General features: G+C 36.4%; 1 protein-coding gene across 1 annotated transcript; it reads right to left on the bottom strand.

Annotated features, from left to right (window-relative positions):
• Positions 1-1399: 1399 nt before the first annotated feature.
• cd81a (CD81 molecule a) lies at positions 1400-27899 on the bottom strand. The gene is made up of 8 exons (XM_051114542.1): positions 27714-27899; positions 20445-20559; positions 5211-5308; positions 4043-4117; positions 3837-3950; positions 3642-3722; positions 3463-3546; positions 1400-2489 (listed from the first exon to the last, which is right to left on the bottom strand). The coding sequence occupies exons 1-8, from the start codon at positions 27777-27779 to the stop codon at positions 2427-2429; spliced, it is 696 nt and encodes a 231-aa protein (XP_050970499.1). The 5' UTR covers positions 27780-27899; the 3' UTR covers positions 1400-2426.

Here is a 27899-nt window from a genome sequence, read left to right as displayed (position 1 = left end):
TACAAGACACTTTTTAAGCATATCAGCATAGGCAATATGTGTTAACAAGACAGGGTTGCATAATGCATTTAGTAAATCACAAATCTGATGGCGTTTATGCATCAGGGATGAGTGGATGTTTCGCATTAGTGCGGTCTAGAAGACGTGCTCGACAGACATGTACAGAGGCATAGTAAGGGTGTAGTCACCAGTTTTCAAAGTGAATAGTACTTGAGCGCCACCTAGTGAAGGAGACAAAGTATTACAGCAACTACATCTGTGATAGAGGTGGCAGTGAAGAGTCAAGAGCTTGTCAATCCTCTAACCAACCAAGCCTGTCCTTCTGAGCTCACTGTCAACAGATATCACACATGTACATACACACAATCACGCAAACTCCTTGGATTTTTCGGTCGAGTGATATCAACACATCACAGCATAGACGATTCCATTAGGAATCAATCTGGATTTGCTATCTAAGTGATTAAGGGATAGGGTGTTTCATTTATAAGGCTAGTAGGTATGGATGAATCCTCTCTATGGCTTGGATCACTGTGAAGAGGGCCAGAACTGGGGCAGTGAATCTAAATGTGGTCCAACTCCTTGTTTGCCAGCCATGCAGAAAAAGACATCACATTAAGAGAGCATAAAGAGATTGTAGATTGTAGTGGGCATCAGAATCTCTAGGTTTACAGCTTTCCACAGCAAGAATGCTGATCTAGGATCAGCTCTCTCATCATGTGATCTCACATGTAAGAAACACAGTGATCATAGATCAGTGCCCTTTCTGCCATTAAAAGAATTATTCCAGGTTCAATACAATTCATTCACAAGTTAAACTCCACTTATAACATTTGTGGCATAATGTTGTCACAAAAACTAATTTCGACTCTTGAAAAATGCAAAAAGCAATGCTACTGTGAGGCACTTAAAACAGAAGTGAATGATAAAGAACAAATGTGTCTTTTTATCCACCTTTTTCTTCCCGTAAGAGCGGATGCGGACATTTGTACATTTTATGGGCCCGGTTTCCGGTCTCATCTGCATCCAGCTATTTTTAGCTGTACAAACCACCTCGTTTTACTCCTTGATATTGCCATTCTGTGTTTCTTACCATATTATTTTAATGTATTATCATAATTGTGCACCTTGTTATTATTCTCGTTATTTCCCTATTGTGGATAATGAACCGGAAGTCTCACCATAGGCTTACTTCCGCATTAGCATGTTTTTTGAGCTTTGAAGTGGTTCTGATCATTTCATAGTTTAGATTTAAGTTGTTATGGCAACTATATTGTAACGTTGTAAAAAGGTTGAAGAAACCCTGTCACACTAAAATCACGTTAGTATTTTAAAATGTACGAATCGGCCTCATTCAACACCATTGTAAGTACCTGATTGTACTGTTGCTGTTTTTGAAGAAGGGGAAAATATTTTTGTGGTAATCAACATTATGTTACAAGTGTTGTTGACTGACATTAACTTGTTGGCCCACAGAACCCGGTATATATTACGTTTTGCACCGATTGAGCTTGAATGTCACACAGTGTATTAAGTAACGCAGTGCTCGTCAACTTCAAAAAGTTTAGGCCGAAAATATACTTTCCTTGTCCCGAGTTCAGCTCCAGGTCGCTGACAGTCCGGTCCTGTGTGGCGTAATTTAAGAATTTAAGAACAGTCCGGTAGGTGTAGACGTTAATAAACACAATCTAATAGGTAGGACGTAATTTATTGTTAGTTTCCGGCCGCTGCTGTATCCCTTCTAGCTTAACCCCGTCTATGGAGTGTATTTTGAATGGCTTGCAAGTTTAACTGTGCGCTGGACGGAGCGGAACACAGAAAATGAAGTATACCTGGGTCTTTAACATTCTTAGTCCTTGCACTCTCGCTTTCAATAAGCACTGTGTTCTGACTTTCTCTCTCACCTAGCTAACACTGTTTATTTAGTGGTTTCTCAGGAAGAAACGTGAACATACAAACAGCAGTCTCAGAGAGGAAGATGGACAGGAGTGTTCAATACGAGATTCATGCTTAAGAGCCATATAGGGCTGCAAATATATACAGTTTATACATGTACATACGTAAAGAATGATATTAACCAATAGCAATAGCAGTACTTAACAGTTAACACAAAAAACTACAAGCAAATAAATGTATCCATTCTTCATGTGATCATGGACTGTGTAAGTCTACTGCTATAGCTACAGATCGCAACTAGTCTTTGCCAACTACAGCATAAACAATAGCAGACTAGTTGTTGGTGGTTCCACTGCAACGTTTGAACAAAAAAAATGCACAGAAATTGTTCTGAGACTTCAGGAACTGAACAGGTTGACTACATTAGGAAACAATGGTAGATACAAAACAAAATAGGAGATGGTAGATATAAAACAAAATATTTTTTTTTTTTGGCTGATGTTTTAAAGGTAATATCTTGCCCCTCTGTTTCAGTAAACAGGGCTGTTCCTGATGCCGCAGCAAAGCACCATGCTGAAGATCATCTCGAAGATCTACAAAGAGAGAGTACAATAAGGGTAAAACATGATGCAAGCAACATCAAAGCTAGTAGAATATAACTTAAAGGAATAGTTCACCCAAAACTGAAAGTGGTTCAACCATAATTGTCTGAAATATAGAGTGTTTTCACGACAAGTCATGACAGTTGATCATATTGGTGGCACAGAATGTAAACAATGCCACTGAACCAAACAAAACTCACATATTTTGGCTGATTATTGCTGCTGAAAATGGTCAGTTATTGTCATGTTTTGGGCTGTACTAACCGGCCGGACCAGGAAACACATTTGGAGTACTATAGACCGCCAAAAGTTACAACAAATCAAAGAGAAGAGTGCAAAAAACTGAGGTACAAAAGGCGTTTGTGGTTGGCCAAACTGAACCAGGATTTTCAGGGCAAGAATCTTGACCACATTTGTGTTTGTTCTTATAATTTTCGGTCAGGTAGGTAAAATATTAGGCTAATATCTTAATTAATACTGCTCTGTGTGTATCTTTACCACCTGTTAACTTTAGTTTGTCAAAATATCTTTCCTGTTTACTATGTTGGTCTCTATATGATTTAGCAGCTTTCACATGTTTTTTCTGTGGTTTAGGCAGCATAAATTAGCAGAACAACGTATTCAGCAGTACATTAACTGTGCAATTAATGCTGTTGTTTACATTTGAGTATCGTCAGTATGGATGCGCATCTGGGTAACCGACCAAATCGTGACGTAAGTGCAAACCCTCCATTACTAGGCAGAGAGTGACTCAGGGCAAAAGAATTGTTAAATAAAGTCTATTTTGTTTTCTTTGCAATATATCTTATAAATATCTTAATTTGCGCTCTGAAGATGAATGAAGGTCTTACAGGTTTGGAACGACATGAGGGTGAGTAATTAATGACAAAATTTAGATTTTTGGGAGAACTACTGCTTTAATACACAGGCCTCTATACAAACACACTAACATCCTTGGACTTACCATGATAACAGCAACAACCAAGGCAGCGATGCCAATCAAATAGATCTTCTCAGAGAAAAGCTCTTTGATCTTGGTGTGACAGTTCTGAAAAATGAAGTAACAGGTTATTGTCATGCAATGTGGGATGATCTGGATGAGAATTCTTCAATATGATGGTTTACTGAGGAAAGATTCATTACGTCAGAAGTTTTTTTAGGACAGGTGTCTGACATCCACATCGTAGCAACTGAAAGCACGCCTCCTTTGCCACAGCAGTTAAGCTGAAACCAAGAGATGATTAGAAATATGTCTTTACAACATCTGGATTATTATTTAGTTTGTGTTTGTGTGGGCTTAATTTATTCTGGGCTCCTCAGAATGCCAGGACTACTTACAGTCTCATGGAAGACCTTCAAGACAGCAGCGGAAGTCTGCCTTTGCTCAGTGTCTGTAAGTGTAATGCTTTTGTCATACACAGAGTCATAGAAAGTGATCAGCTCTTTGGAGATCTGGAAAAAAAAACGGTATTATTACAAATATCCAACCAGATGTGTGTGTGTCAGCTTGACAGTGTGTTTGCATATGTGTCAGAGAAACTGACCTTGTCTTTGTGCATGAATCCCCAGATTCCAGCCGCAACCTCACAGGCAAACAGAATGACCAAGCAGGCAAAGAACTGTGGGAGAGAAAGAAAAGGAATGTTTACTGCATATAGACAGGAGTCCGTCACTGAATTCATAATGTTTAAATTCTTTAGAGATAGACGTTTCTGTTACATACAAATATTAACCCAAATTTAACGCATCAGTTTACAATTGATGCATACAAGGGGCACACATATAGTAATTAGTCTTTTATGCAATAAAACTGAAGTCCCTTATGTAAAACTCTTACATTTTACACTACTTAATAATAAGGGTCTTATTAATGAAAGTTACCAATGTCAGTAACAATGACATCAATCTTCTTAAAAACTCATTTTGGAGTGTCACATGATCTTTCAAAAATCATTCTAATATGTAGATTTGGTGTTTTAAAAAACATTTCTTATTATTTAAATACTTAAAATGATTGTGTTGCTTAATATTTGTGGAAACTCAAATTTTTTTAAAAGTCTTGCCGACCTCAAATCTTCGATCTGTAGTGTAAAAAGTCAATTGTTAAATGTGGCTCTGGACCACAAAACCAGCCATGAAGATCAGTTTGAATAAATACACTTTCCATTGATGAATGACTTGTTAGGACAGGACAATATTTGTCTGAGATACAACTATTTGAATATCTGGAATCTGAGGGTGCAAAAAAATTTGCACCCTATACTGAGAAAATCACCTTTAAAGTTGTCCAAATGAAGTTCTTAGCAATGCATATTCCTAATCAAAAATTAAGTTTTGATATATTTATGGTAGGAAAATATCTTCATGGAACATGATCTTTACTTCATATCCTAATGATTTTTGTCATAAAAGAAAAATTGATAATTTTGACCCATACAATGTATTTTTGGCTATTGCTACAAATGTTCCTGTGCTACTTATGACTGGGTCACAAATATTGACATAAAATAAAGTCATGGAACCATAACAAATTCAGTGAATACATTTAACTAAAATAATTTGATGAAATCAACTAAAAAAGGCATGCAACTGTTTCCTTCCTTTTTTACAGTGGGGTTTTACGGTCAGCACATTAAAAGCACATACTTCCGGTTATTGTTTGGCATCATGTGATTTGAAGAATTTGCTGAGAGGTCAGGATTTGTTACTCACTGTTCCGAGAAGACACTGGGATTCCTGAATGGCTCCATAGCAACCAAGGAATCCAACAAACATCATCACAGCACCAACAGCAATCAAGATGTAGACGCCTACAAGATGAAAAGCATGATGTGTGTTATCATAAAGGAGAATCCAAGATCCCTAAACAAAATTAGGATCAAGCAGTGACACGGAACAACCAAACTATATTCGACCAAGCATTCAGTCTAAATGCTTTTTTTTATATACTAAGGGTGCAGTATTGCATCGTGACCAGCAGGAGTCAGCATGTGCTCATTTTGACAGGGTGGTAAGTTTACTTTAAGCAGAAGGAAAACTACAGAACATTTGGAAGTCATACTAAGGGGCCCAAATTAACTTTTTTTTTCCATTCCCTCATTCACATAAAAAAGCCTCAAGCTAACAGCAAATCAGGATTCTTATGTAACATGACGTGCACTGGTGAAAGGGGGAAAAAAACTGAATAATAAAAAAAAAAGCTGTGGAGTTAAAGACTCTCTTTTTTTAGAGAAATAAAGAAAACGAAAGAAAAAGAAAACTCCCTCTTTCCCAGTGTTTACATCGCTTAGTAACCCAGGCTGTAACCATGGCAACCCCAGTAGGCCTTAGGGTGCAGCAGCAGCAGTGTTTGCATGGATGTTCAAATGGCAGCGAACAGAGAAATAGAACAGAAGTCTCTCACTCTTAGGAAATAATCAGTCACACACCTCTGAAATCGATGTGACTCAGCATGCACAATGAGTGAACATGAATTATCCTGCAACTGTATCTTTTGCTGTGGTAATACCTGATGATTACTTCCCCAAAATCAACAAGTTTCAGATAAACAATTTTTAACACATATCCTTTATTTTTGTGTTAGAATGTCTAAACATCAGTCATGAATTATACTACTCATCAACTAGCCTACATTTCAACAAACTCTATTTGTGACAGGAAAAACTAAAAATGTGCTTTACGTGATAACATCTAAATCAACTGTTTTTTTATTATTATTTTTATTATTTAATATTACTGAATCAAAGGTGATCAAATCTGCATGGAATCAAAATTTTTGTTACTGCACACTATTAGTCTTGTGGTGAACAATTAAGAGATAAGAGATGAAAATTCTGTCATTAAATATTCACCCTCATGTTGTTCCAAACTCGTAAGACCTTTGTTCCTTTTCAGAACACAAATTAAAATATTTTTGATGAAATTCGAGAGCTTTCTGACCCTGCATAATCAGCCTGGACCATTCTAATCAGTCATCAAAATACTGAAGTAAAGTTGGTTACAAATTTCAAATTTCAAAATTTCAAATACATAAATAAATAGTGAATTGTTTTGTCTGGTTTAATAAATTCACTGATTGAATGAATTCAACAAACACATGTTCTTACCACTACACAACCTGTTGAGATTCTCTACCCAAAATCAAACCATCTACAAGTTTAACAGTACATTACCACTACATTGTTAATGCTCATGATATTGTACATATTGTACATTCAAAAAGTTTGGGATCAGTAAGATTTTTTAATGTTTTTAAAGACGCTGCATTCATTTGATTAAAAATACAGAAAAAGTAATATTGTGAAATATTATTTCCCTTTAAAATAGTGGTTTTCTATTTTAATATACTTTAAAATAGAATTTATTCATGTGATGCAAAGCTGAAATTTCACCAACATTACTCCAGTCATCAGTGTCACATGGTTCTTCAGAAATCATTGTAACATGCTGCTTTGTTAGCAATGTTGGAATTTTTGGAACCTGTGATAGTTTTTTCAGGATTCTTTGATGAATAAAATGTTAAAAGAACAGCATTTATTTAAAACAAAATCTTCTGTAACAATATACACTAACGTTTAAAGTTTGGTGTCAGTAAATGTTTTCTTTCTTTGCTTGAAAGAAATTAATACTTTTATTCAGCAAGGATGTGTTCAATTGATAAAAAGTGATAGTAAAGACTTACTATGCTGAATAAATGCTGTTCTTTTTAACTATTTATTTATCAAAGAATCCTGAAAAAAAGTATCACAGGTTCCAAAAAAAAGTCCAAAATTAATAAATCGGCATGTTAGAATGATTTTTGAAGGATCACCTGACACTGAAGACTGGAGTAATGGCTGATGAATATTTAACTTTGCATCACCAGAATAAACTATATTTTAAAGTATACTAAAATAGAAAACTGTTATTTTAAATTCCCAAAATATTTCATAACATTTTCTGTATTTTTGATCAAATAAATAGAACTTTGATGAGCATAAGGGATCGCAAACTTTTGAACAGCAGTGTATATTGTAGCCACACCACATACAAACAACTGTTCAGCGTCACTGCTTTAAAATCACATTAATTCCTTCATCTGGAAGTGTAATGCAAACCCTTCTTTCTTTGTTTCTCTATCTTTTAGTTGATCTTGTCCTTCCAGGCCCCTGCCTTATGCTCCAGCCTGCACAGAGACACGCCCAGGGCGCTTCTACTGCTGCTGGTAGCACAAACTAAGTCTTCAGAGCATAATCCAATTTTGTTTTTAAAACATCTAAATGTCCTGCTGACATTTAGCGACTCTGCCCATTCCCTTGCAAGAGAATGTTTTAAAAAATCAATGCACTGTGGGGCGGTGCGGGAGGGGACTGACCGAGTCCTGGTTCCATTTACTTAATTGCGGTGGGTAAGGGGCTAAAGGAACTGCCACCAGGCCATTTCTCAGTGTGACAGGCCTGAATGGAGTGCTGCGATGTGACTAGCATACTGAACAGCTGCATAATACAAACCAACTCTCCCCCTGTCGCACTTTCACTTTTTCTTTAAACAAACCCCCTTCTTTTTGCTTCTACTATCGACTAGATGTAATAAGTTTAAGACAAGTTTCATGTAGTCTAAAAATAACTGATGAGAATAAGTAGACGAATGTAAGGATATTTCAATGGCCAGGTGCTTCCTGTAGGGAATGAGCAACTTATGACACAATACACTGAAGAGACCCCCGTCTCTCTCATCTGCACTGGCCCCCTGGATCGAGGCATAGTCTGAGTGCATGCGAGTCTCGGAAAAATTGTTTGAATTCATGTGTGAGTGCAAAGAAAGTTGCCAAATGCAGCTGCTATTTTCGATAATTCGAAGAGCAGACATCTGGCTCTTGGCCAGTGAAGGACGGAGTGAGAGAGAGAAAGACAGGGAGCTGGGCGTGTCACATGAGGAAATGAGCAATGGAAAAAAAGACATTAGCAAAAAAATGAACAAAAAACAAAACAGGAAAATGATGAAGAAGAATGGGAAAAAGAGGACCGAACAAAAAAGCATGAGAAGAATGAGACAGAGGTGGTAGGAAAAGGAAGTGAAGGAGTGGATGGGGTAAAAGTGCGGATACCGTTAAGCAGATTTTGCAACTTGGTCACATGGATTCATCACATTCACTATTAGAAAGCTGCTTGGTTTGAAAGTGACTTCTGTGTGAGCTGTGCTTCAATCATCACAACACTACTGACAATAGACGCAGAAAAATTTCGCTGAAATCCTCGCCGTAAAGAATTTCGGGTGAGAGTGCAAAATTTCTCTGCTCACGCAGATTGAGCCATCAGAAAGCTCCTTGGTTTGAAATTGATTTCTGTGTAAATTATGCACCACACATTCGCACACTACTGACAAGTGAAATTTTGCTTAAATTTCGCTAATGTGACCACACCTAAAGGCTGAAAAAGGAATAGGAAAGTCAGTGCACACGCTGCAAACTTTAAGCACAAACAGATGATGCCAGAGTTCAGAGTTGAACCGCAATGGAAGTAATGGTGAGAGGAAAGGCTGCAGAGAGAGAGAGAGAGGGAGGGAGAAGGAGGGAGAGAGGCATGTTCTCAGACAACAGGCGGAGCTGTAGATGGAGGAGGGGTGCTGAGATGTGTGAGCAGATTTTTCCTCTCATTTTTTTTTCTCTAGAGACTGCTTTCTGTAACTTATGTCCTTTGAACACACAGCAACATCGCTGCTTTTGTAGGTCCAAACATGTACACTTGATTTGCTCTATTGTGTCTACACAATAAAGCAACGTGGTAACCTGCAATAAGGAGTCGTTTCTACTTGCCCGAACCATTAAATTTAGTTTCGTTGGTGTGACCGAATATGTATTATTTTATTAAAAATGCTTAAAATTCTATCATGAATTGTGATTTATTTTTCATTTATTTTTTTAGCTTGTTACGTGCTGGGTAGTTTTTCTGCACTCTAAAAAAATGCTGTTTTTTTTTTAAACCCAAATTTCGGGTTCAGCTTACTGGGTCATTTTATTGGGTTATTTTTTAATATTTTTACCCAGGTGATGGGTACACTCTAAAAATGCTGGGTTATTTTTTTTTTTTATCCAAATGCTGGGTTCAGCCCGTCGGGTTATTATATTGGGTTGTTTTTAATATTTTACCCAGGTGATGGGTACACTCTAAAAAATGCTGGGTTATTTTTTTAAAACCCAAATGCTGGGTTCAGCCTGTTGGGCCATTTTTTTGAGTTGTTTTTAATATTTTTACCCAAGTGCTGGGTTATTTTTTAACCCAAATGCTTGGTTCAATTTGTTGGTTCATTTTATTGGCTTATTTTTAATATTTTTTTACCCAGGTGCTGGGTAGTTTTTCCTGTATACGAAGTTGCTGAGTCATTTTTAACGCTGGGTTATTTTTTTCTACCCAACCGCTGGGTTAATAGCTGACTTAAATAAAATAACCCAGTGTGTTTGGTAAAAACATTTAACCCAACCAGCTGGGTCAAAATAACCCAGCATGTGTTCTGTCCAATATTTACCCAGTGCTGGGTTGCCAAATAACCCAAGTTGGGTTGTTTTTAACCCAGCGTTTTTCTGCACTCAAAAAAAAAAATTTTCTTTACACAAATGCTGGGTTCAGCTTGTCGGGTCATTTTATTGGGTTATTTTTTTAAATATTTTTACCCAGGTGATGGGTAGTTTTTCTGAACTCAAAAAACGCTGGGTTATATATTTTTTTTTGACCCAAATGCTGGGTTCAGCTTGTTGGGTCTTTTTATTGGGTTATTTTTTTAATATTTTTTACCCAGATCCTGGGTAGTTTTTCTGTTACTCAACTGCTGGGTAATTTATACTGTCAATGCAAATGATGAACCCCCTCACATACCTACCCAGCGCTGGGTCAGTGTAACTCAATGTTGGGTAGTCTGTGCCAAACCAGTGTCATTTTGTGTACTGTTTTGAGAGAAAACTGACTGACGGGAAACTTCCTGAATAAAATGAAGGTTTGTATTACATTGTATCCCTTTCAAATATCACTGTACAAATAGAAAACAGTCTGTAGTCTCACATTAATCTCTTTTTTTGTTTAACTGTACGTTGCAGCTAAGCAGCATACACCAAATCTACACTTCCGCCAAACAAATGTGTGGTCAGGGCTGAAACACGACGCGACTTTGCTGTTATATGTAACAAAGTTACTGTGTGCTCAACTGACTACAACAGGAGCGCTATTGATCTAGTGTGCCATTGTTGCAGCTGTGATCGTGCTATGCGTTTGATGGGTTGAAACGTAGGCTAAATGTCTGACAGACAAGAAGACACGAGGTAAAGCTGTTTTTGATGTAACTTTTCAAACATGAATGTAAGATAAGTCATGAATATAAGTCACTTAATAAAGTCATTTATTAGTAATAAGTAATTTATGTCAACCAAAAAAAACAAAACAAAAAAATATTTACCTAGCACTGGGTTGCTAAATAACCCAGAAATCACTGTTTTCAACCCAGCAATTTTTAGAGTGTACATTTCAACAAGAGCTATTTTTGTTTAAGGAAAAAATACATTATTTAATATTACTGAATCAATCTATACACATCAGGCTACACTAATAAATGTCATTTTAAAGGTCAGGTTAAGTGGAAACTGCTTAAGGAAACAACTGCATGTTAGCACTTGGTGTAGGCCTGTGGCTAGTGTTATTCGGGAAGTACATTTGTTTATTCTCCAAGCATAATGACTTCCTTTTCCTGTTTTCCTCATTAATCTTTCCATATTTTTCTAATGATGCTGCCAGATCCTTTTTCTCAGTCTCAATCATGACTATTCACTCCGTCTCACAAAGATGTGATATCATCAGGTCCTTTGTGTTTCCACTTTCACATCTCTGATTCTATCCCAGATTGACACGCTCTTCCCAAATCTTTTGAGTGTATTTAATGGTATGAAATCTAGAAACTACAACAGTAACTACAACAGTGCAAGGAGAGGGTTAGAAAAGGCTGCATTAATACTCTCCTTTTACTAAAGAAAATACAAACTTTGTTTTAACATGTCAGGAAGCAACAGGTCAAACTGGATTTTTAAGATGTGCCCAAATTTGAAGAAACATGACCAATCGAAGGCAGAAAACATTGAGAAACACAATAGTTCATGTCACAACACTTCAAGGTCACTTCCTAAGAAGGAAATGTAATGTTTGCTCAGTTAAGGCACTCAGTTTGACCTTAAAAATACAGCAAAACAAGCCATTCTTATGGAAAAGCAAAACATTAGAACAATAAATACTAACTTGAAATACATTTTTAGTCTGTAGGCCTAAAAAAAACTGGAGATTACACAAATGTCTGTAGCTGTCTGTTAAGCAAGAGCATACCATAGAAAATTGCATTAGTTTTGCATTCCAAGGAAGGCTATAAAACAGAGTGCTTTTGAAAAAATAAAATATTATATGTTTCTGCCATTTATTCCAAATTGATATAATAACTAATATATACACAGTATAGCATAATTAACAGTAGAATTAAATGAGAGAAAAAACACTACATTACTATTAGTAGCAGGATTGCTTAATATATGTCACAATAGGGTCTTACAGTTTTTTTTTCCACCAACTCATCACACAGTGCTTCCACCTGACAACCAACAAAACTCTCTTAAAATTAAATTGTCCACTTGAAAAGGCTTTCAGAGGAGAAGAGCATAAATCCACATCAGTTCTGTGGTACAAATAACTCAAAGACAATAAGCTGCAATGCTAATGCTGAGTGCTGATGGATTTTCAAAGTGATTGTGATCATAGGAACAGGAAGCCATTTGTGCTAATTGAACATAAATGAATTCTACGTATTGACTGAAGGAAAAAAAAACAAAAAACAACAACAACATTTTAGCTAAGTGTCTCATGAGGCCTGCTAACTCTGGTATGCTATCAGATGAAATAACATTCAATAATGTTACTACTTTCAGTATCATGTTGGTCAGAAATGTTTGTAAATCATGTAGGAGTACCTGAATTTTATTTTTAGATCGACAGCCCCCATTCGTGATCTCCATGGGATGTTTATTATTATTAGTGCCTGTTTATTATTAGATTGTCACTGAGTTAGTTCACCAAGTGTCTGAAATTGGTCCAAAAATACATGATCTCTATAGCCACAATTGGCTTGTAGCTCACTGGGTGGATTTGGCTGCTTTATAAGGTGTCAATAAGACATTCATTCATGTTTTCTTTATTAAAAGGAAAATGTGACGATTTCTCTGGTGAATGAATCACAAAAACAGCCTTTCCAGAAAAAATTGCTCAACTATACCGTACATGAAATTGCTAAATACACTAACCAACATTTTTGTGGGGTTATTGTAGACTCGGAAGTAAACGCCCACTGCTATGAATAGCTAACAGTTGTGCATGTTTGACAGCCTACATAGTTCACAGATGGACGATGCTGTAACTTAGGTTAAAAACGCATAGATACTCAGTACATATCAAATGATCTGTAATAACAGACAAAGCAATAGTGACCATATAATAAAAACAGTTACACTTGGTGCGACATTACTATCGGATCCAATATAATTGCACAGTATCGTCTTTTAGTTTCAATCTTTTTAAGATTTCTGATTTCTGTGTAAACCTGTGTTAATTACACAACATGTGCGAATTGGTGGGTGGGGCTAAACAGACAGTGATGTAAACAGGTGTTGATCTTCTTCTGTGGAGGCGGGGTTTAACTGTTATGTCATAGAGTGGCACAATCCACAACCTGTCGTTTTGGCAGACTGGCTTCGATATTAGTTGTTTTTAGACCAACAAGCTGAAACTTACAGGATGTTTTTATAGTACAAAGACCTCTTATATGTCAAAATATATGTCAGTATATGTCAGTTCATGACCCCTTTAAATAAAAAATACATACGCTATCTTTCAAAAGTGTGGGACTGTAAGATTTTTAAATATTTTTGAAAGAAGTCTCGAGGCTACACAAACAGTAAAATCAGTAATATTGTGAAATAATACTACAATTAAAACAAATAACTGTTTATTATTTTTGTGTATTTAAAAGATGTAATTTACTGTATTCCTGTGATCACTGTAAAAAACAATTGGTAGAGTCAACTTAAAATAATTTGTTTCCCTGCAGCCTTAAAATTTTAAGTTCAGTCAACTCAAATAAGTTCAGTCGACTTAAAATTTTTAGTTGTACTACTTGACAACCATAGACTGTAAAAAAAGATGGATGACGTGCCTCCAGTTCCTTCCACTATAGAAAAGTCAAGCCAAAGCATCTCAGTATGGCCGCTGTCATCTTTCGTTTGGAGCCAGAGTCTGCGCAGTAGTGTCGTGAGGTGGAGGCGTGGTATCAAAGTCCCACCCACCAAACTCCCACAGACTCAATCGCAAGATCACAATTATGACACCACACCTTAAATACCTCAAATTTTTATAGCCTCAAATAACTACCTAAAAGCAAAACTTTTAGAAAAACGAACATCAGCATGATAACTACCTCAAGTGTCGGAAATCATCTTTGGGAAAAATTTATTTGAATTGTAATTTGATTACGTCCCAACAGATTATGTGGAGAGGGCGGGGTTTATGACCTATACTGCAGCCAGCCACCTGGAGGCGATCGAGATGCTTTGGCTTCACTCTTCACAACTCGTATGGCACGCTTGGTGACAACTTGGATATTTGAATTGACTGAACTAAAAATTTGGTTTGTTAATCTTTAAAGGTGGGTTTGTTTGTTACCCAGCTGCCTTACAAATTTAAGTTGAATCAACAAGTCAATTCGTACAACTTAAAGGCACAATATGTACGTTTTCGCCGCTAGAGGTTGCATTTTCAAAACAATAACGGAGGCGAAGCTCGATGACGCAATGACGATGCATGGAACATTGGGAGATGTCGTTTTCACAAATCATGCTCACGGATGAGGTAATGTATTACTTTTTTATTAACTTACCTGTACATTTAATAACAGTATTTTATGTCATCGTAATGAATTATCTGCGAAGAACATGAAATTTGATTCAATATTAGTGATTAGTGACGGGATAATGATGCACATTTTTACGTGTGTAAAACAGTCATTCTAAAAGTAAATTTGAATGAACCCACTGTATTTGCAAGTATGGCTAAATGTTTTTGTGCAGAATACTGTATTTAATTACATTACCATAGGTTTGCTCACCAGACTTGATTAAAAACTAGGGATGCACCGAATTTTCGGCAGCCGAAAATGGCAAAATGGCATGCATTCCGCTCGTGTACCGGTACTCATGCTCCCCGGAAAAACAGAGTCTCCTCAAATAACGTGCCTATAGGAAGTTTCTATGTAGTATACTTGTTCCTGTTGCCACAGTATTCATAAGCAGAAACCAAGGATAGCGCGGATACTGCATCATTGATAGGCGACAATGACCAGGGACGAGTCATTATTTAAAACTGGATCTTCTCTGGATTTACAAATCCTTGAGAACTTTTGAGATAACGTAAGTACACAACTGCATGAAATATATAACACTGTGCAAGTGGTTTTTGGACATTTTATTACAAAAATCGTAAATATTGTGCCTTTAATATTTCAAGGTGGCTAAACTTTTTTGAGTTGACTGAACTTAAAATTTTAAGGCAGCAGGGTGACAAATTATTTTAAGTTGACTCAACAAATTGTTTTTTATACAGTGATGGCAAAGCTATTTTCCAGCAGCCATTACTCAGTCTTCAGTGTCACATGATCCTTCAGAAATCATTTTAATATGCTGATTTGGTGCTCAAGAACATTTCTTTCATGTTAAAACTGTAATATATATATATATATAAAACACACACACACACACACACACACACACACACACACACACTTTTGAATACTGTATGGCTTCACTTGTATATTGTTTGAGTTATCAATGTGAAACAGGCCTGGGACAGCAGAAAATCCTTATTGTTGAGCTGTTGTATTGGCTCTTTGGGTCCAACTAATCAGTAGTTGGACCCAAAGAGCCAATACAGCTAGAAGAAACACTAATGGCATTAATGTCATATTTGTTTGAATCCTGAATCCAGTCTTTTCCAAACTGTAGTGTTTAAGTACAGCAGCAGTCACTCATCTAATTTTGTTGCTATGGATACATCCCTCCCCTGCCATTACGGAATAATTGAGTCACCCGGGCCAGCTCCATTCCCCCTCACACTCAGCAGCAGGCACTTTCAGGGAAAGTCTAATATGACCACACACCACCACGAGGCGTACACAGTGACTGATGGGAATTGCTCAAGATTAGATAGGGAAGAGAAAGGAAAGAGTCTAAATTGTTAGTACAACAAAAACATAATGAGTCTCTGGATATTTTTAGTCACCGAGTTGTTTCAAGAAGATCACGTATTCATGAGTAGTAAATATCACAACACTCAATTAATGACTGACTATTTAATATTTATGAGAGCTTATTCTTTTATCGCATACTACATTGTAGCTATAAGTCGAAGTGAAGACTATTAAAGCAAGCACAATTCTATTCAGAGCAAAAATCTTCCCCACCTGGGGCTGTCCACCGCTCTTTCTCTGATGGACTTGAGCTCTAGTTGTGTTCTCTCACATTACACTCCATAAAGAGCAAAGCAGGGTGTGTAGAGCTGCTGGCTGCAGGCCATTTCCTCACATTAAGATGTTGAGAGCTGTGATGTTTAATCTGCAGCTCCTTACATGGCATCTTGGCACTTTGCAGACAGACAATAGATCACAGTATACTTGTGGTGTTTCAACCTGAGTTCTAAATCACATTCTGTCAATCATCACTTGCACTGCGTCATTCCCGTAAATCTCTATTTCGCTGTTTTGCCAAGTGCATGGCATATCATGGTACATCAACTCTTGAATTTGCTGATTCTCTGGCTTTGCTTTCAGATCTGCTACCTTACTGGAATAAGCAGCTGTATTTTTTTCTGACAGCATTCTTTATTAGGTTGCCATGTGTTAGGATGCCACAAATCTGAGTTTTACGTTTCGCCCTCATGCCCCCACTGAACCACTGCCGCTCCCATAGTGCCTGAGCCCTCAGCTGTTCCCAGACATCACACAGGCCACCCGCTGGGCTTTTATAATAGGGGCTGTGTCCCACCGAAACGCTGGACTTCGGTGGTCAAAAGGTTAAGGCCCTGATATACTAATGGCAAAGTTCTTTTTTGTTTTTCCCTTAGGGGTAAAAAGAAGTTTGAAATATCTGAGCAGCAGTACACTTTTACTCCTAAAACAAACTCCAAACAAACTTAGTTCTGGCCTGGATTTTGTTCGAAATGATGTCACATGACTTCAAAAAAACAAAAAACAAAACAAAACCCTGACATGAAAAAAAAGCCTTAAAAACATTTATTTAAGAGTGTTTAATTTATTGTTTTGTTGTCTCTAAATTCTTCACATACTCAGTATTTATTTGCATATTATCTGTATAATTTGCAGCTGACATTGTAAATTAAAAACTATTATTTTTCATTATTATTTTAATATTTTTATAAATTAATACATCTTAGTGTTCATGAAAATACATACACTACTATTTAAAAAGTGTAATTTTAATGTCATTTACAATGTAATTCTAATATGCTGATTTGGTGCAAGAAATATTTTTTATTGTAAATGTTGAAAACAGCTCTGCTTCATGTTTTTGTGAAAATCTGGATACTTTAATTGGGATTGCTTGATGAATAGAAAGTTTAAAAGAACCGGTTAAAATAAAAATCTTATGTAACATTATTAATGTTCACAACATGCTTATATAATTATTTTGTGGGATAAAATATATATTTGAAATTATATTAAGATTTTTAGAGGTTGAACTCCTGAAACAAACTCCAAACAAACTTAGTTTTGGCCTGGATTTTGTTCGAAATGACGTCACATGAGTTCTTCATAAAAAAACAACAAAAAAACATGACATTAAAAAAAAAACATGACATTAAGCCATGAAAGCTTAAATTTTATTAAAGAGCTTTGTTATGTTGTTTCAAAATTCCCCACATACATATTTATTTGCAAATTATCTGTATAATTTGCAGCTAATATTGTAAATGAAAAACAATCTTTAATTATTATAATATTTTTTTTATAAATGAATACATAGTGTTCATGAAAAATGCATACACTACCATTCAAAAAGTGTAGGTTTTAATGCTTTTAAAAATTCACCAAGCTGCATTTATTAGATCAAAAATACAGTAAAACAAATTAATATTTTAATTTTATTTACTAATATATTGATTTGATGGTCAAGAAGCATTTCTTATTATTATAAATGTTGAAAACACTTCTGCTTTATATTTCGTGAAAATCTTGATACTTTTCTGAGATTGTTTGATGAATAGAAATTTCAAAAGAACAGGTTAAAATAAAAATCCTATGTAACATTATTAAAGTTCACCACATGCTCATATAATTATTTTGTGAGATAAAATATATATTTGAAACTATATCAGATTTTTTGAGGTTGAAATGTATTGCTGTTCTTGATTAGGGGCTGAAGCTTTCAAGCTAACTCCCATGGACTTATACATAAATCAGTAATAAAACTGACACAAAGGTGGATATGGGGTGGTGAAGGGATGCCTGAAGAATTGTCAGTAGTGTGAGTTAAGCAGTCATTCATACATGCTTATTTTGCATCGTGACTGGCAGGATTAAACGAACATGCTCCTCCCACACCTTTGTTGAAAACTCTTATAAACTACAATTACCTTGTGATTAATAGCTGTTCAAAATGAGTTTCAAATTATATGAAACACAAATATTTTGCTTCAAGCAACCCAGTGAGGGGTGTTAGCAGTACTGCGTAAGCTGTATTCCCCCTTATACACCCAAGATGTACACGCACATAAACACACACAGTTAGTCACATCTGTATCCAGCCCTAAATGTTCAGGAAATACTTAACATGACTCACAGGGAATTTCACATTTTCCAAACCCTAAGCAGGGCCACACGTATTAAAGTCTTCCCTTTAGCACACAGAGCTGCAAAAATATGCCCAACTGAGCAAAACAGATAATATTTTGCATTCCAGAACAAAGAAAGCGCATGTTAAGTGCGTTCATGTGTTTGATGGGGGTAGGGGATTGGGAAAAGGGGTACAGAGAAGGAGAACATACAGTACAAACCCTGTGTAATTGTGGCTCTTAAATGAGATCTTCCTGTTTCCATTAGTTATACGCTCATTAACAAACATGTCGAAAATACTAGGTTTCACTTTTGGATGAGTGTGAGCCACGTGTTTTCCATAAAGCAGGCAAAGTGATCTAGCTGAAAATACTCTGGCAAGTATCTTAAAGACCAATGAAAAGGGAAAGAGAACAGTGTTTTTAGAAAAGCGACAGGGAGGTTTTTTTTACAGCCTGAGAAAGCAGACACCTGTACTTAAACATATTACAGTTTCCATGTATCACAAAATAAAATACACAACTAAACTAAAAATGAAATGACAAAGAGTTCTTCTTTTTTTTTTTTTAAAGATGCATATTGCAAGAAAACATAAAAATGGTGAAAGACTATACTATGGTAAGTCTATTTTTATGTGACAAACAATATTTATAATATCAATTTAAAAATATTAGAATTTATTTTTATTGAAAGTTGCATTAAAAAAAATACATGACCATTGCTTTCCAGCTATAAAAATGTTAAAAATATGGATAAACTATTCCTTTAAATAGTTTTTGTTGACACTTCAGGTATAGATAAGAGATTTCTCTATTGAAATCCATGCATCAGTAAATATTAGGTCTTATAATAGCTTTGACATGAACTGAAGAATTGTTTACCCACTTGTTAACCTCAGTACCTTCACAGGCACAAGGCCTTCCTGAATAAACAAACTGCTTTTAGCACAGTCGCCATCAGAAACAGCCCACTTGTGCGTATGTAAGAGTCCTTGACACTAACCTCTGACCTCACAAATGTTCAGGTGAACCATCCTATCAATTTTCCATGGAACTCAACTGACCTGTAGATTTGTGTTAGGAAAATCACTTGCCATTAATCACTGCAAAAAAACAGAACCATCTGTACTGCTGTGGAAACTTTAAAACTTCTATGTATATGCAAAACCATCAGCTAGTACTTAAGTTAGCATATCTTCGGTTATGTGTTTCAACTGACTTCCCTTGTGGGTGAAATTGCAAAATTCTTTTTGGTGTGTTACTGCTGAGTTCACCGCTCATCACCAACATGGTTAACCAGTAAATGTACTTTAACGCACATTTTGTATAAAATGTAATAAAATGGATCTTTGTGCCATTTAAAAACAAAGGTAGTAAAAAAGTGCAATAGGTATCACTGGGCAAGAGCAGCATCTGTTTTTAACACTGCTGTGTTTATTTCTTAATGGCTGTGTGCCTGTTCACGCACCGAAAACACTGGAACTAGTGATGCCAAAAACTGAAACTAAAAATATAGTTTTGCCATTAAAATTTAGATACTAGGTGATAAATTAAACAGGCATAGTAAAGTTCTTCGGCAAAGAGCTGCCTCTCAAAATTTCAGCCAAACGAATTTTACATATTGCTGTTCTAGCATCATTTACAGTCTAAGTAAAGTGTGTCCAGACATTCACACAACTGACTTGTTTACCTGTTGTACCTTATCCACATTGTGGTCCTGACATGGTCAAAACGCACCACTACAGAAGTACTAACTAAACTGTTCCAGTCATAACTGCTTCATTTTTTTTGGATGCCAAATTATTGGTGAATTGCTAATTAGAACTGCTTATAAAACATGTTTGCCACCCAAAGGAACAACTGCAAACACTCAGATAATCCTGTGTAAAGAAATGTATTTAAATTATTAAGACAAGACTTTGTTAAAGTCAAGCCACTTTATGTGACCACATAATGTGGTAGGATTTCAGAGTGAGGAATGAGAGATGGAAGATATAGACTCAATGAGAAAAGAGGGTAACAACAGGAAATGAAGAAACTGATCTCTTACTGATGTAGAAGGTGCTGGGTGCTTCTGTGCCCTCGTACTTCAGTTCCAGAAGACTGCTGGTCTTATTGTCATGACGAAGCCAGAGAGAAACCCCCAAGATTACACAACCAGTCAGCTATTTAAAAAAACAACACAGAGAGAGGAAGAAAACTTTAACACAAAAACTTTAACACCTTTGGTCACACTGTTATTAATGGCACAAACAAAACCAGCAAGACTTTTTAAAAAGTTCATACACATTGTTTTTTCCTAATCTTTAAGCTTTCATGTTTAGACACAACGTTTGGAAGTGGTGCGTGAATGCATTTTGTCAGTCTCCTTGGGTCTATCTCTTGGAGTCTGCTTATTTTCCATTCAACAAAGAGAAAGAGAGACACATTCTGTGAGGCAGGGGGGAGGGAGAGATCTCGTTACAGACCCCATCCAGAGGCCCACAGTGCCGAGGGTTAAGAATATCAAAACATCACTGTACGCCACAGCGGTATGGTTGAGCCCGCTTTTCTCTTCACATGGCTCACAGTGATGAGCATTCAGTTGAGAGAGGCTCGTAAACACATGGCATATTCACGAGAGAGGGTGCTCACAGACTCTTGCGGCTAGGGGGAGGGAGAGATAGAAAAAGGGGGAAAAGGAAAGAGGGCGTAGGCAGCTGAGAAGACCATTTAAAGTAGCGCTACAATGTGTGGTATTGTATGCGCGAGCGTATAAAAAGCGGGAAAGTTCGGGGTGGGGGTGGGGCGGCTGCGTGACAAGCAGCAGAGGTTTATTTGGCTTTGTTTATACGGCTTTATTTACAGTGGAATTACTGTCAAATCAGACAAGAGCTGGGCCCTGTGAGAGCAGCTGGATCTAGTCAGCTATGCGTAAGCTCTGTGGAGGAATGCAGTGCGCAGATAAAGTGCACTAAAGAATAGAACGCCAAGAACCTGGTGGTTGCCGTTAGAAGCAAAAGAGCTTCGGCTACACCGCACAGGGGAGAGTCCCGGGAATGTGAGACAGAGCAAAGACCATTAGCAGGAACGCTGGGATGGGCAGAACGCTCAGCTCTGGCTGTGAAAACAATGGACTTGTACTTCCTTCCTCTCTATTCTCTCGTTCTGTTACCCCAAGAATCCAACACTCGCTCCAGTTCTACAGTACATCGGCAAACAGCTGCATCGCCACAGCTATTCACCCCAGGTCAAACCAAAAGGCATTTGTTGGTGCAGTTCTGACACACCACACCCCCCATAAAGGATCACGAGGGAAGCACTGAGCACTTTCTCCTCTTTATAAACGGCTTTTCCCATGGTTATTGGTCTTTCACACCTGTTGATTTAAAAAGAAACCACAGCCCCTCTACAAAACCAAGACAGAGGATTTTAAGCATTTACTTTGTTATCGGTAACTGAAAATAAAACTATTCAAATTGTTTTCATCAATTGAAAGAAAGCTGAAAAAATATAAATGGATGAAAAAGTGAAACTAAAAAAATATAAATGTTGCTTTGCCAACTAACTTAAAAAAAGTACTAAAATTACTAAAAATAAAATAAAATAAAACAAAATAGAAATAAACAGAAAGACATATAGAAATAAAAATGATTAAAAAAAACACATAATTTAAACTAAAATTAAAATAAAAATTAAAATCTTATTCAAAATATGAATAAATACTTTAACAGTATACAATTAATTATGGAAGCCTGTTTCAGTAAGGTAATCATGACTTTTTCCACTCAGAATTGCAAGTTTATATCTCACAATTGTGATATTTTTCCTCAGAATTGCGAGTTTGTATCTCACAGTTCTGACTTTATAACACAGATATAAACTCGCAATTGTGAGAACTTATCAGTCTTTTTTCCCCCTCAAAATTGGACTCCATAACTTACAATTGTGAGTTCATATATTGCGATTCTGAGAAAAAGTCAGAATTGCAAGATATAAACTCACAATTATGAGAAATAAAGTCAGAATTGCAAGATACAAACTCGCATTTGCAAGACAAAAATCAGAATTGTGAGTTTTTATCTCACAATTTTGACTTTATTTCTGGCCAGAATTATGACTTTATATCTAACAATTCAGACTTTAGAACTCGCAATTGTGAGTTTATATCACACAGTTCTGAGAAAAAAGTCAGAATTCTGAGATAAAATGCCACAATAACATTATTACATTTTTTATTCAGCGGCGGAAATGGGCTTCCATAATTAATAGTATAATAACCCCATAAAAATATAATTTCATGCAATACAAAGAATACACTTAGATATTTTAACTTGCCTAATCTTGTGTGCTAGCATGCTGGATATTGTGTGAGGCTGTTTATCAACCAACAATTTCTGAATAAAGAACTTTCTCTCCAGCTAAACACAGAGGAGAAAACCCTTTTCCACTGAGGGTAAAAGTGTGAGAGAAAGAGTTCCTTCCATTTCTCTTTTTGTCTTTCTCACTCTCTCCAAAGGCCAGATAGGCCCATTCCAGAGCTCAGGCAGCCTGCTGCTTAGTAACTGAGTAAACAGAGGGCCAGCCAAAGGGAGAGGTTTTGAAATGATGGTTCTTGGAGAAGCTCTGTCACTTTAAGCAAGCCGCTCTCGGTGGATTCCACATTACATTCACTCATAATGAGTTCAGGAATATCTGAGTAAACAGAGATTCCCCTAAACACCAGAGTTTCCAGTTGACCAGAGGTATCAGGGGGAGTTATAAACCAGAGTAAGCCATAATTCTTGTGGGGCGATCTGGAGGCATTCTCCGTTCTCAGTTTCCATACTTTAACTGAATTTATGAAGGAAAAAGCAGGAAATGCCATTTATTTTGTAGAGCCAAACACAAGGATAAATTTAATAATAATCTATTTGTCATACAGGATATTTGGCCATATTACAAGCTATTACACGCCATAATATAGCAATCCATGCTATGATGCTTTTAAATACAAGCAGAGTGTGCTCAGAAAAACTTCTACTAATTGAATTACAACTTTTTATATGATTTAATTGTGGTTTCGAAAACATCAAAACATTTTCACACAGAAAAAAGCATGGACAGTGACTACTCAATCATTGCAAAATTGACAATGACAAAATGCTTGGTGTTTAAAGGCTACAGGTTAAATTTGTTGTATGAATAGAAAAAATGAGTTTAGTTCAAATTGCTAATACTAAGTTGGCATGAAACTATAACTGCAAGCTTTTATGTTTTATTTTCTATTGTGACTTTTATCTAAGTGAAACTGCTTTTCGAATGAGAAAAGAAAAAAAACGTAGCGTGGGATTTGATTTTATCTTTTGGAAAATTAAAGGATTCAGTGTTTTCCCTAGGATTCCAGGTCTGTACCAATGACACAGTACGGTACTTTTTTCGGTACATTACTCTCTGTGTAATAACAAAAACATTTATTTCAGTGAAAAAAATAGGGCCCTACAATCTTTTTCTCTCTTTTTTTCAGAAATTCTTGTGTTTTAACTTTTCTGATAATCAAATACAGGCATTAAATATTTATTTATTTTTAATGAAATAAAAATGAAACCTTTTTATTTGTTGCCAAACAAACAGAGTTTTTCTGTTATTATTATCATTTCTGCATTTAATTGTTTAATTACATTTGCCAGAAATAGGAATATTTAAACACCTACATTATACTGTACAAAAGTAATACAAGACTAATACATTTCTGTTACATGTTAAATGGTACTTTTATTTTGACAGGTTGCCGGTTAGTTTTTGTGTGTATACACTACGGTATGATGCTAAATTTCTCAAATAAAACTGTAAAATTTATATGAAGTGACTCTCACAGCAGTTCTGGAGATTAAGTTCCCCCCTAATATAATGGTAGGGGAAACACTGGGATTGTCTGATAACTACTTAAATTTTTTCATATGAGTGACAGGGACTGTTTAATGTTAATTCCACAGCCCTCACACCGATGTACACTGGGATGTTGTGAGAAGACAGGCACATTAATGTTTTTAATTAAAAATTAACAGGGCACATGATTTTTTTAAATAAATAAAAATGATGTGCACAGATGCATTTTTTATAATAAACACTGCAACATTCCATTAAATATATCAATTTTGATTTTATGGTGACTTTAAGACTTTAAGGTAAACATTTTTTCTGTTTTATATAATTCAGCTATTTGACTGTGAATGGCAAACTCACACAGAACATATACATGTCATATTATAACACAATATCTAACAATATCATTTTGGCATCGCAACAGAAACTACAGATTGTGATTGACAACACAACTAGCAAGTGACTGACTCAAGACAATCCCAAAAAAGCAAAGGGAAGTAGTCAGTGTGCAGATAAACATTTACATTTATGCTTCAGGAAGACATTTATCCAAAGTTTACATATGATTTACATATAAGAACTTGCTGAGAATCAAACCAATGACTTTGGTATTGCTCTAGTGTTTGAGATACCCATTGAGACGATCATCATCACCACAAATGTGTACAAGCACCAGCTAAAGACCTACTATGTTTATGGGGTTTTACTGGTTTTAACTTGATTACATAAAACTTAAGTGTACCAGCTGTAGCACGTGTTTTCAGGGAACACAAGAACAAAGGTTTTTTTAAACTAATTACATAAACGTCTCCCCTCTAGTTCTCATGCTCTAAATATTTGCAGTCTGAACAACAGTGTATTTTTTATTTTTATTTAGTTTTACTGCATTTCTGCAGACCAGAACATCAATATTTTGAGAATTATCTTCCTGATATGGAAGGAAGTGTGACCCTGAGGGAAGGAACAATAGAGGATAGTCACAAGGTTTGTGCACATATACAAATATAATCATTTTGAATTATAATAATAGCCTAAGTAAGTGTAATAACTAGGCAATTATTATAAAATAACAAACACTTCCTCAAATGCATGAGGCTGATTGGTGCAATTTGAATGTGCTGTATTACCAGCAACAGCAAGTCCATGTAAACTATCAATTTACTAGGAATAATTACTATATACAACCAAAAAGACCATTGTAATAAATCATACACTGTTAGTTTTAGTAACCACTTTGCTTTTAAGCCATACAGTAGTCCCAAAAAACATACATACATAAATCTATGTAACTATGGTCTATAAAAAACAAGTGTTCCTCTGATCAGCTTGATCTTGACCAGTGGTAATTTACTCTATTTTTAGCTATAAACTATTTTTCACCAGTATACAGTAAGTGGCAAAAGTAAAACTAGTAAAGGCCAACGCCATGGATAGAGTATACAAAAATATTTTGCACCACGTTGCTTAATATTTCCTGCAACATGATGAAATTATCATCCACCCTCCCACACAAACTTCTGCTTATCTCTCACGTACAGTTATCAGCCTGTGTAAGGGTCTTAAAATTAAAGCCCCCTTTTCATACCTCTCCCTTCTGTTGCCAACAGTCTGGTGTGGCTTCTATTTTTGACCCATGACCCAGTGTGAGGTGGTTGTAGAATGCTTGGCATGTCAAAGCATGAGTCTCTAAAGAAGAAGGCCCAGACCTTCTGTCAAACCCCCGCACCCATTCCCCATTAACCACAATGTACTGTCAAACTCATCCTATGCACTTGGCAGTGGACTCTAAAATCTAACATCTCCTTTACAGGTATTTTTTCCACTGCCATCTCCATGGGTCAGTTCTCAAAGCAACATTGCTCAATGTAGGAAGCCATCATGCTGTTTTGCCATGTTCATTCACACACGAGGGGTCGCACCACCTGTTGGGCCTGTAGAGAGACCAGCATGGGTGTTAAACCCATTAGTCCGCGGGAAAATATGCCTCTGCTTTATGGTGAAGTTGGTTTCTCGTTTCACCACAAGGTGCTTATTGGGTTAAAGATTTCATTTTCAGTTCTGTTTATTCTAACACACGCTGTTGATATGTCGTCCACTGCTTTAAATGCTCAAGCTCTTTAAAGTCGGATGGATTCTGACTGACTGCCAATGTTTTTATCATTCATCAGCTGGAAGAAATAGTTCTGCAAGTGATTCAAATGAAATCGATCCTCTGTGCTGTTATTGTTATAGCTTTGGTTTTGATTATTATGAGCGTGAGCTGCACTTATGTTTTCTGCTGCTTGAAATGCTCAAGCTCTTTAATATCGTGTGGATTTTAATTGGCTTCCAATGTTTTTAGCATTCATCAGCTTGAAAACAATGAAAGTGATTCCAGTGATATTGTTCCACCATTCCACTGTTATAGCTGTGGAGTGGACTTTGCTGTTCTCACAGAATTAGAATGATAATTAACACTTTACAGACATAGTTCGTGCTTAGTGTGAATGGGCCTACACATTGCAGCTACATCGTTCATGATGGAACTTTCTGGAAAGAAAAACAAGTTTAGTTTTAGCACTACTAACGTTGCTATAAATGCAGTTATGCGATGCTCTTATTTCTTTAGTTTAGAAATCACCAACCAGGAGACTAATTTGTAAAATGAAAATCGAGCAGATTAATCAACCAGACTTTGAGAGGACACTAAATGCTTTACTAACACTATAAGTAAGTGCTGTATAAAAGATACACTTGACTGATTTCTATCGAGACAGTAAGACTTTCTAAAAGGAAATGCGTCAAAACACCGACTCTTAAGTTAAAGAGGGACGGGTCAACATGACTAGTTATGACTATTACACACTGACATGATGAACTAAACTCTCAACAGGGTCTGACTGGGTGGAATATTTTATTGCTATTCACATTTCCAGGTTCTTTTCCAAACTACAGCGAGTGGGAGGGACCAGACAACGCCAATTTTATTACTGGCGCTATTTTATTACTTCATTGTGTCGCCAAGTGTGAAATGCGAGAGTTAAAAGTATAGTTAAAACGTAGTTTTGTGAAATTAAGACGTTGTAAGGAAAAGAAAATAGTAAGTTTGACGGGTATAATAAAAACCAGACTAGTCTTTGTGGAGCTTTAATAGACAGGAGCTGTGATGAAATCTTGTTGCTGGACTCCTCGCCCCTTGTCCGTTATTTTCGCTGTGAGCATTTTACTGTGCGTCGTTCTGTATAATAAGCATGTATCTTCTACATAAAACATTTGTATTTAAAACAATTTCATTTGGCCGTGAATCAGTCATAGCAGAAGATACAAGGGTCATCTGCCCTTTTCCGCAATCAAAATGAGCTGCGCGGTTTAACGTTAAATTCCTGTTCATAACGGCCGAAAACATGAAAGATAAACAATCCTCTTAATACAGAAAACCAATGGCGGTTTCTCAGGCCAAACACAGGACCACCGCTAAAAAAGAGTGACCACTTACCCAAAAGATGAAATTGAAGAAGAAGAGCATGTATTTGATGCATTTCGTGCAGCCTTCCACGCCCATGGTGTCGGTTTCTGGAAGATGATTTTAAAGCCGGTTAACGGAGAAGTGTCTCGATGAAGCAGCCGTTATGCAGTGCTCGCGCAGACTGAACTCCAATCTCCGTGTGTGTTGTTGCTGCTT

The sequence above is a fragment of the Labeo rohita genome, chromosome 7 (genome assembly GCF_022985175.1).
Source record: "Labeo rohita strain BAU-BD-2019 chromosome 7, IGBB_LRoh.1.0, whole genome shotgun sequence".
Taxonomy (NCBI): Eukaryota; Metazoa; Chordata; class Actinopteri; order Cypriniformes; family Cyprinidae; genus Labeo; species Labeo rohita.
This window is presented reverse-complemented; position numbering and strand designations above follow the sequence as displayed.

Excerpts from the sequence above, each read along its gene's own strand:
- cd81a (XM_051114542.1), bottom strand. The coding sequence starts at position 27,779 with ATGGGCGTGGAAGGCTGCACGAAATGCATCAAATACATGCTCTTCTTC. Across the intron at positions 20,560-27,713 it reads TCTTCAATTTCATCTTTTGG|CTGACTGGTTGTGTAATCTT; the intron begins GTAAGTGGTCAC and ends TTTTTTAAATAG. Across the intron at positions 3,951-4,042 it reads GATTCATGCACAAAGACAAG|ATCTCCAAAGAGCTGATCAC; the intron begins GTCAGTTTCTCT and ends TTTTTTTTCCAG.